We start from the raw sequence: 10,309 nt of genomic DNA, 5'->3' as shown, positions 1-10,309 counted from the left end.
GTAGATTGATCATGTGTAGTGTGAGACAAAAAACATTTATTTGACAATTATTTTCTGGCGTGAAGAAGAAAACCTCAATCCAGATGTCACAAACATTCCTGATGTAATTTACATGCATTTATATAATTATACACTTGATCAATGCTCGTTGTAATGCTTTATTTGCAGTGGGGACAAGTTACACGACCACATAGTGGGAAACATGCAACTAGTTCACATTGAATGAGAAAAGAGGTCGTCACGAATTAACGTTAGGCTTAGACGGAGACCGACATACCTAATGTGTTGTTTGCTATCTAAGCGGGGGGTCTTGTCATTGCCTAATATGCTGTTGATGGAGGTAAACGTAGGTTAACGGCCACCTACTGAAGATGAGGAACTGTCTGTCTGCATAGGAAGTGGATTCACCCCTTTGGGCCTGGTGGGAGGTCAAAAAAGGAAAAGCATTTAATGATTAATAAACCTAAAAGTTCTGTTTTTCCTTTCATATTGTTGTGGTTGGCTGCAAATATTTTTTATAATGTTATTGACCATTGAGAAAATGCATGATCACCACGCCTTTATTTGCAAAGTTAATCATCACAATCCATTTAGCGTAATTGATAACACTAATGAAGAATAAATTCAATCTAGGTGATGAAAAGTGTCATTTGTTTCCTTTTCTGCTTCATTGTTAGATTGCATGTTGACACTGGTAAAAAGCGTCTGGCTCTTAAAGTTGTTTGCACACAGTGAAAAAAAGGTTAGGACTGAATGAATAATTGCTTTGAATCGAAGAGAACTTTATTTAATGGGAGTATATGACATTTTCTAGTATTTCAAAAATTAGCATAACTCATTGGGTGCCATTGACAGCAATAGAAACCCAATCTTTTTTAACCAGTGAGTGATCAGGTTTCAGTACCATTGACAATAGACATTCAATGTATTGGGAGTTGGGTGGCGCGCCCAATTGAAACAGATTAGACGTCTCTCGCTGCCTTTTTTTTTTTTAACAGTAAACTAGAAAGTTTACTATCACCCATTTTAGATTTGTACTGACATTTTAAATCACCAAATTTACTAACATATGAGCCACCCCCACGTATAACCCTTAAAATTGCCTTAAAATAGTAGAAATGTACAATTTCTCACATTTAGGCTGCACCAATTCACTATTTTCACGTTGATATTTGTGGTTTTGAGTATCATAAAGAATTAATTTATCCAGTAATGGTAGTTTTGATACTGCAAAACAGAAAATATCCAACAATAGTAGATGTTACTCTGCCAACATCTACTGGTGAAAAAGAGTAAATTAAGTCTAGTGCACACCTAACTCGGCTTATATGCAAGAATTTACAGCAAGCACAGTAACAGATGATTTCAATAACCATATTTAACTTTAATGGAGACAAAAAAAATCTGGGAAAAGTACAAAGGGCAAGTAGTCGCGTGGTTGGTTTAATAATACAGGACCAATATATAACTTGGAACATAAACCAAACATAAAAACTTTGGAGACCCACATTCACCTATTTTCTAGATATGAAAAATAATACATTATAACACACAGCAGTACTGAGGGAAATGAGCATTTCATCACAGCAGTAGTATATTATTTGGAATATTTACATGCTTATTTTTTAATCAACATCTTTGAGCAAGCAACAAAAAGGCTGGTGTGTAACGAACCGAAGTATTATTTCTAACCATGAAGAAAATAAAAACAATGATTTGCTCATGTGGATTCAAAATGCACGAACTGTGTAGCCCTTGTTTGCTGGTGTAGGATGAGTAATGTGGTTTGCTTACTTCAGTTAGTCTGATTTAATGTAAACATGCAAATATGTGAAGAACCATGTTCCAATTTCTATTAAACAAGTTACATCTTGCTTTGAATTTTTCTTCACTCATCTACCATTGAAATGGCAAGCGTACTAGCTTAGTGTTCCGGTTTGCTTAGGTGCACTTAATCAAATGAGATCCTTAAAACAAATGCAGGAAAAGCTTGATAAAGACACACCCAGAACATTATGCATGTAAATGTTTTTTCCCCAGAACAGTGCACATAGGAGTGCTTGTTTCACCTAATGAATCAACAACAGAGGGCCAGAGTATATCTCTCCAAATGGGCCATTCAAAGGTCTTTTACACCTCTGAACATAAGTCACAAGCCAGTCAAAAAACAAGGAAAGTGTGTTTATTGGAAGTCTATCAAGTTGGATTACAGTTTCAGAGGGGGGGCACAATCGAAACTGGATTTATCTGCTAGTTTGTTTGCTTGCTTTACCAACAATTAAATTGAAGCCACAATGAGTGAGAAATCTCATACTCAAAACAAATATTTACAATGAAGCAAAACAACAACAAAAAACATCTGGAAAAAAAGGTTACTCATTTTTTGATATTACAAACTTTTAAAAACATCCTTTAAAAGTGGTGCAAAACAAATGAAATATACAACAAAAGAACAAAAAAAAGAAAATCCACACATCTCACGCTGTCTGGTGTGCCACTGGAGCGGGAATGTGGACCATGTTGCTCGTCTTATTCTAAGAGCAGCCTCTATAAAAAATTTGCGTTGATGGAAGAGGAGTGATGGTCCATGGCTACAGTGGTTTTCAGTGTGGCCATCAGTCCTTTTGCTACAAGTGTCTTAGTAATAGCTTGGCTGATATTGCTGGGTCCATGGCTTCTGGTTCCAGAACTGCAAAAAAACAGACTTGTTTTAGACCATTGAAACTTGATAAAAATAACATCTTTAACTTTTTGCTAAAACAGTTTGGGGAAGAAAAAAAAAACACTGACCCCTTGCTGCCAGCTCTGGTTGAAAGCCCGCGCCTTGTCCATGCCGTTCCTATTCCCATTCCCAAAACCACCACCACCGTTCCGGTTATTGCCAAAATTGTTGTTCTTATTGCCATAGTTTCCTCGGCGACCACCTCTTTGTTGAAACTGCTAGATAACGGTGTAAGAAAAAGGCTGTTATGAGCTTCCTTAAAACCATGACCGTTCGCCTTAAGGTCTTCTGCCCACCTGGTTGTGATGCCCTCTGTTTCCACCGCGATTCATGCCACCACCGCCGCCTCTGTTCATGTTGCCTCGGTTCATCGGGCCACCTCTATTCATATGACCGCCTCGATGGCCCATGTTTCCTCTCATCGAGTTTCCCCTGGGGGATCCGTGCATGCTGGGTCCGTGACCGCGGCTGCGGTTGTGGTTGTAGTTGCCACGGTTGTTGTAACCTCCTCTGTAGGCAGGAGGTTGCTGGAAGGCCCGAGGGGGGTGATTGAAGCCACCACGGGGGCTTGGACCTGTACAAAAAGGTGGAAAAAAGTCAGCCCGAAAAATTTGATACAAACACACTGTTGTTTTGTCTAAGACGCTATTCACCTCCTCTGAAATTGCCACGGTTCTGAAAGCCTCCACGGCCACCACCGCCGCCACCACCTCCTCCTCCTCTCTGTGATGGTCCATTGTTGCGGTTCTTGCCTCCGCGACCGCCCGGACGGGGCCCGCCGCTTCGCTTGGGTGCAATGCTTCCCTGGTTGGGCTTCTTCTCGGCAGGCAGGGCTGTCTTGCTTTCCTCTTTGTATGTTTCCAGTATTTTGGCAGCGTCATTTCTGGGCAACTCGGCAAAGAGCACCTCGTTGAAGCTCTCGCCCGCCAGAGGGAATGAAAAAAATCCTGTGACAGAGAACGCAGAAAACGACTTAACACTCCTAATTACGGTGCAACAATTCAAGATGGAACAATAGAAATACTAGTTAAAGCACTGACACTAAATATGTGACAGCTAGCAAGATTGTGGTCTCATGATTAGTGATCAAGCAGTACGAGTCTTTCAGAAAAATCGTAATCTGAAAATGTCCTACCTAAAAGGCATTTGTAAGTAGAGGTATGACTATAAATGGAATTGCCGCAGAGGAAATTTTAATTAGGCTGTCAAAAATGCATTAGGAGTTGCTTAAAGCAGTATAAAAAAGGCTTTCTTTCATATTGGGATTTCACCTTTCATTTTGAGAAGGGCGTGTTCAGGGACTTCTCTGCCACCACACATAACCTTCTTCTGGACCCTTTCCTGGTACTCATCCTCCGAGGGAAGTACTACCACAGCTTTGCGCTGGAAACCAGCAAACAAACACATCTTCCTCTTCTGGCCCGGGGCAGACAAGTTAGTCTGAAAGGCAAGTGAAAAATATCAAGGTTAATATTTCAATTTGCCATGAAATGCTAGTGTGAGCACTGAAACATTTCAAAGACTTACATGATCCAAGATGTAGTTCCTTTTCTTTCGGGCAGCAATCTCAATGAACTTTCCCAAGAAAAGAGGTGCACGCTGGGATATGTTAAGTAGTTTGTTGTGCTCCTTTGGTTGCCGTTTTGGAGTGTTGATCTGTACAAGAGGAACATTAGTCAAAGGAGACAATCAAAACCAAACCATACTAACTTTACGATTGTATGACAACTGACCATCATCTTTTCCACAATTGTGTCACTTCCTAGGATGTAGTATTTCCCAGGATTCTCCTGGACATGTTTCTTTACCCATGTGGTCTTGCCTGAACCTGGCAGACCTACCATCACTATGATCTACAATAAACGAGAGATGATGAGTGAAGAGGTAAAAATACACACCAATGTGAATTAGGTCACCCTAATGGCATTCCTCAGCCTACCTCACACTCAGCTTTAGTTTGCGGCCCAAGAGGCCCACGGACCCGTTCTTCCAAGGGGATCTGCTGCATGAATGTGAACTCTGTGGGCGCAGGAAAGTATGGGGTCTCCATTTGACCGAAGTTGAACTCCACAGCGCAGTTGTGGCACAGCACATGAGGGAAAAGAGCCTCGCCGTTCAGCTCGTCTTTGCTGATCCGGAATGCTTCTGCTGGTTCCCCACCATTCTTTGTAAAGGATAAAACGACTTCGCCCCCGTCGAAGTCCTGAACAATGAATTAATGTCCCTTTTAGTGCCAAGTCAGCTTGTAAAATATAACATCACAATCCATTATTACTACTTACAGCAAGGCAACAGATGACATCATTCTCATCGAACGTTTCACCAAAGTCCTCCACCGTAGCATTTCTTGTCTTTCTCCCCTTGCTAGAGTATGCATATGAATGGATGCTGTCACCTAATAGGACATACAAGACACTTTAGTTCCAGGTTTTAAGAGTACATACATACCATAGTTTCCAGAGTGTAAGTCACACTTTTTTCATAGTTTGGCTGGTACTACCACTTGAACTCATGTGCAACTTATGTCTATTTCTATTTACTGATATTTACTGATACTGATAAATAAATAAAAAAACTTCAATATACCATTAACAGTATGAACAATTACAGAGATCATCATAAAATAGGGGTAGGCTAAACTATATATCTAGCAAATACAAGATACTATAAACTTAAATATTTGGCTGATACAAGTCTGACAACCATCACCACAGTCTAAGATAGCTTGAGGGAACTCACCCAGCAGTAGAGATGACGAAGCTAGCGACCAGCCAACCTGCACATCATGGACTATCAGGTTCTTACTGGAGATGTGCTTCACTGGAATCTTTTCTGTGATCTGTTGGGCATACAAAAATGTTTTTTTTAAAATATTTTGGAGGAAGACTAAAAAGGAAATCTAAGAATACAATCTCACATTTGCATTACCTTCATTTCAAAGCAGACTTTGCCCTTTTTCACACCATATGATGCTTTGCCCCCTGACCATAGGTAAGCAAAACTCTCCATTGTGAGCGACGAGGCACTGAAGCGGTCACGCGACACCTTAAAGTGTAGGTCGCAGTTGTCTATGGGCATAACAGGTATTAATAAATGAATTCGTTTAAACTACACAGTAATAATATAGCAAATTTGTGACCAAATATTCAGTAACATGGTGCTATTTGTTGTCCTAAACTTGTCAAAAAGCTAAGGCAAATATCAAATGACTATGTACAACATAGACAGTTAAAACTAGCACCATTTTATGATGTCATGTGAATGCTCAACAAAAAGATAGGAAATAGCTGGACAATTTAACTGGCAAATTTTTCTTGGACTATTTGTTCCAACAGTAACAGGGTTCTAATTAAATGTCAGTGTGGATTTTCAGTGGCTTACAGCTTTCTACAGCATCGAACAATCTCCAACGACAAAATAATCCTGTGATGAGAAATAGATGACTTACAGTTGTCCAGGCAGACTTTGGTATCATCAAACTCTTCATCTTCTTCCTCCAAGGGGGGTGAGGGTGACTTAAATGAAGCCCTGTAGGAAAAGAAGACCATAAACATTCAATTGGATGACGAAAATTGATCAGGATGTACGGGCACCACTTGCTGGAAAGAAGTGGGAAGAAAAGGATGTTACATTGATTGGGCAAGCCAGCAGGCCGCCACAGTTGTGTATATTGTGCTCCTGGAGAGACACTTACCTTGTAGCATTCAGTGAAGACAAACAAAACAGCACTTTCGCAAGCCTTACAAATAAACCAATAGATATGAGCACTTAGTGGTGTCAAAGTCTAATTTGAATGAGTTTCTGTGTTGCATTCTGTTGTATACAAAGCTGTCAAAACGTGGTCAGTGATACAGTGGAACCTCCAAAGTCTAAAAAATGACTAAAACTCAACCTGATTTTGTGCCACCTGATTGCACAAAAGTTAACGCAATGAGAACACTAATCAAGAAATGTTTACACACCATGCATGATATCACCAGCACGGGGGAAAATGGAAAAATTAAACCTGTTCGCACATCATCCACACTTGCACCATGATATCTCACACACGTGTGATAAACGAGACAGAAACACAGAAATATCAACATCATACAAAGAGTGTGTGTGTGGAGGGGACAAGGATAAAGAAAATTATTTATAGTTGCGAGGCAAACGATGGACGGTAAAAGAACGAGTTGATCCGTGGACGTTTAGACTTTTACGTTATGTCGACCTCACTCCCACATTTCTCAGCTGCTCCCACCCCAGCCTAGCCCTTTCCTCCACTAAATAGACTGTTCATATCTGTTTTCTAGCCTTGAATCACGGCAAGACACAACTGGCTATGTGAAACATTAAGTGTTGTGAGGAGCATTTTTAAAGCTGACTATAGAGAATCAATCCTGCTACAGAATTGCAGAGCATCCTAAAACAATGTGTAAAATATATAATGGTAAGGGTTTCTGAGCAGTAAGGGGTTGCCCTCAGTACATGTGAAAATGTGGTTAATTCTTTAAAATGTTCTTGAAAGGCTAGCTATGTATATGTGCATTGGCACTTAAAGCCAATACATGTCAACAAAGCTATGATGGCACTTCAGGGATGCAGAAGGCCATTTTGCTCTGTCCCATCCTTACCAGCTGTATTTGTTCTCTTCAATAAATTCAAAGTAGCCCCTTCCATGTTCCTCCCGGCGTCTCTTAACACCCTTCTTATTCTTCTGATCAGCATTCGTGTCTTTGTCCGCATCCCCTTTGAAAATAGAACAAAGATATAGAATGAGGTGCTCCTTTGTGAGAGGTCGGACTGGCAGTGGGGTTCTGCCCCACAAAGCCCGTTCAGTCAGTTACATGTTGTCGACCATCATTAGCTAGAAGTGGAAACACCTCATATTACACAAAGGTACAATGATAAAAAATACAATGGCAATGACCAGAGTCTAATTTACAATGCAAGCTGGTCCAAATGCACATTAAAAAGTAGTGGTTGTGGGACTGGGGAGAACACTTTGGTGCATTAATTTGAGAACAACCCCTGCAGATGTTATACAAAATGGGGATAAGTACATTGTACTTTAGGGGTAATGCACCATGCAAGGAAATGTGAGCCTACTAACTGCACTGACACCCCTCCCCCAAATGCTAAAACAGGATTAAAATGGCGGTCTAGAGCTGTAAAACGTCCATTTTCCATGTATTATTTCAACGATGGTTACTATGCGATGCCTAAAGGAACTTTATGGAACTTCCTTACCTAATAATGTTAGCTAGTTATACAAGCGGCCATTTTTAAACAAATTCAGCGGGCATAGTTTATTTACTAAAGAGGACACCCGTTAAACCCCATTCATACATGAAACCACGAATGCTACTGTTAAACTCAGCCAACTTTTCATTTATTAATATGTGATAGGCTTTTAAGTTTGCAACACCAATGAAATTGTGAACTAACAAGCGGTTCGCCAGACAAAAGGAAATGTCGCTAGCCAGCTAGTTAACGAGGAAGGTATTCAATGAATTAGTAAACACGTTTTCAACATCTAATCCCTTGAATGCACCGATGGGACGTTAAAGGGGGAAATAACAGCAACATGGGGTCAGACGTGAGGTATTAACACGTTAAAATCATGTTTATACTCGCACACGTGCACCACTTCGAAGCTAACGCTTAGCCGAATCAGGTCACTCAATATGGACGCTCTGAAATGCTGCGTTCAATTACAACCAGGTTAAAGCAAATGGAAACAATCTCCACGAGATCCATGGAGGCAACTCACCCTCCTCGACTGTCTGGTCCTCTGGCTCGTCGTCGTCTTCCTCTATTTTCTCCATGTCATCCACGTCTGGTCTGAGCATTGAGTCGATCTCATCGTCGTCGTCGTCCTCCTCCTCGCAGTCTCCCATTTCTTCGTCCTCGACGACGACGACGCTGGGGACGGCGGCAACGGTAGCAACAACGACGTCGTTGCTGGCTCTGTTGTGTTCCTCCTCAGCTTCCTGCTCGTTGGCTTCCATGCTTTCTTCTACTGGAGCAGCTCCCATTTCTTCTACTGCAGCAGCTACCATTTCTTCTACCGGAGCAGCTGCCATTTCTTCTACCGGAGTAGCTACCATTTCTTCTACCGGAGCAGCTCCCATTTCTTCTACAGGAGCAGCTCCCATTTCTTCTACCGGAGTAGCTCTCGTTTCTTCTACCGGAGCAGCTCCCATATCTTCTACCGGAGCAGCTCCCATATCTTCTACCGGAGCAGCTCCCATTTCGTCTTCGACCATGCACTCAGTCTCGGCGGCCTGTTCAATAGCCCCATCCCCGTAGGCCTGTTCAAAACCCTCATCCACGGCGGCCTGTTCGAAACCCTCATCCCCAGCGGCCTGTTCCAAACCCTCATCCTCGGCGGCCTGTTCCAGAGCCTCATCCTCGGAGGCTTTTTGTTCCTCGGCCTGGGCCTCCTCTTCCAAGGCGGCTTGCAGGCGCTCCATCAGTTGGGCCTTCAGTCCCTTGTCGGAGAGGCGACGCTTTTTCAGCTCGTCCTTCAAGTCGTTGACTTTCAGCTTACTGACGTTAATCGAACTCATCGTAAAGGATTTCAGTGGCGCAAATGTATTGCACTCGATTTATGGAAATAAATAAACGATCTGCCTTTGTTGGACTCGGTTGATGCGTAATGCGCCAAAATGCGGGGCGACTTGAGCAGCGCGTTGCTAGTGTGGAGTGTGGGCGGAGTGACGTCATTACCGTAACGCAACAAGCGCGGCGCAACTACATTTTAAATTGCGAAAAGCCATCTGGCTTCAAAAAAGTACTCAACACAGTAAGTAGTCACATAAAAGTAACATTGGCAAATAATAAATCTTGTAATCACTGTTACTGACCATTTAACAATATTTTTGTTCATAAAACCATTATCTGCTCTTTTTGTAAGAATCGTTTGTGTTATTAAATTATGCCTCTGCTATGCATGACCAATGTGTATACTCATCTGCAAATTAAAAAATGTATTTGAAAAGTTTTGTCATTCATTTTCTTAACTGCCTATCCTAACAAGGATCGAAAGGGGTGCTGGAGCCCATTCTAGCCAACCACGGGCAACAGGCGAGGGACACCCTGAATCGGTGAACAGCCAATCGCAGGCCTCAAGAAGACGGAAAACCATACACGCTCATACTCATACCTAGGCGGAATTTAGATTAGAGAAAGCCCACACAAACTTGGAGAGAACATGCAAACTACACACATCGAACCCATGGCCCTAGAACTATGAGACCGACACGATAACACCCTCTTCACAGTGTGTATGTAATGTATATGTAGGCTAATATACACAGTAATAATTTAATTCTAAACCGTGTCCTCGAATTATCATCTGTACAATAGCAATTTCCCCTCTAGGGGTCAATAAAGGACCATTTTCCCCCTTATCGATATACATTTGGTTTATACATTATTTTATATTTAGTATCACGTTTCATTTCGTTCAAAATGTTATTATTGGAGCTAGTGCTTAATAATTTATCTAAAACAAATGATATGTCTAATTCAGCATTTTTATTCAATGAGCAATAAGAGATAGTAGTGTAGAACAGTGTTGTTTGTCGCCCTCCTGTGGAC

General features: G+C 41.5%; 1 protein-coding gene across 2 annotated transcripts; it reads right to left on the bottom strand.

Moving 5' to 3' along the window:
- Positions 1-2,166: 2,166 nt before the first annotated feature.
- hnrnpub (heterogeneous nuclear ribonucleoprotein Ub) lies at positions 2,167-9,437 on the bottom strand. 2 transcript variants are annotated; one of them, XM_077711441.1, is made up of 14 exons: positions 8,478-9,437; positions 7,339-7,453; positions 6,171-6,250; positions 5,651-5,790; positions 5,462-5,561; positions 5,005-5,117; positions 4,662-4,925; positions 4,456-4,575; positions 4,250-4,378; positions 3,994-4,162; positions 3,376-3,669; positions 3,019-3,296; positions 2,791-2,940; positions 2,167-2,689 (listed from the first exon to the last, which is right to left on the bottom strand). In XM_077711441.1, exons 1-14 carry the CDS (start codon positions 9,274-9,276, stop codon positions 2,639-2,641), a joined length of 2,802 nt encoding a protein of 933 aa, XP_077567567.1. In that variant the 5' UTR covers positions 9,277-9,437; the 3' UTR covers positions 2,167-2,638. The 2 variants fall into 2 exon arrangements, with proteins under 2 accessions (XP_077567567.1, XP_077567575.1); XM_077711449.1 differs by having other exon boundaries at positions 2,791-2,937.
- Between the last annotated feature and the right edge of the window lie 872 nt (positions 9,438-10,309).

This window comes from Stigmatopora nigra, chromosome 2, assembly GCF_051989575.1.
Source record: "Stigmatopora nigra isolate UIUO_SnigA chromosome 2, RoL_Snig_1.1, whole genome shotgun sequence".
In the NCBI taxonomy this organism is placed as follows: domain Eukaryota; kingdom Metazoa; phylum Chordata; class Actinopteri; order Syngnathiformes; family Syngnathidae; genus Stigmatopora; species Stigmatopora nigra.
Note: the sequence above shows the minus strand (reverse complement) of the source record. Positions and strands in the feature narration are given on the sequence as shown.

Bases quoted from the DNA above. Each gene is read 5' to 3' on its own strand.
- hnrnpub (XM_077711441.1), bottom strand. From the start codon at position 9,276: ATGAGTTCGATTAACGTCAGTAAGCTGAAAGTCAACGACTTGAAGGAC. The intron at 7,454-8,477 runs GTGAGTTGCCTC...CTATTTTCAAAG, and splicing joins GGACCAGACAGTCGAGGAGG to GGGATGCGGACAAAGACACG. The intron at 3,297-3,375 runs GTGAATAGCGTC...CTTTTTGTACAG, and splicing joins CCGTGGCAATTTCAGAGGAG to GTCCAAGCCCCCGTGGTGGC.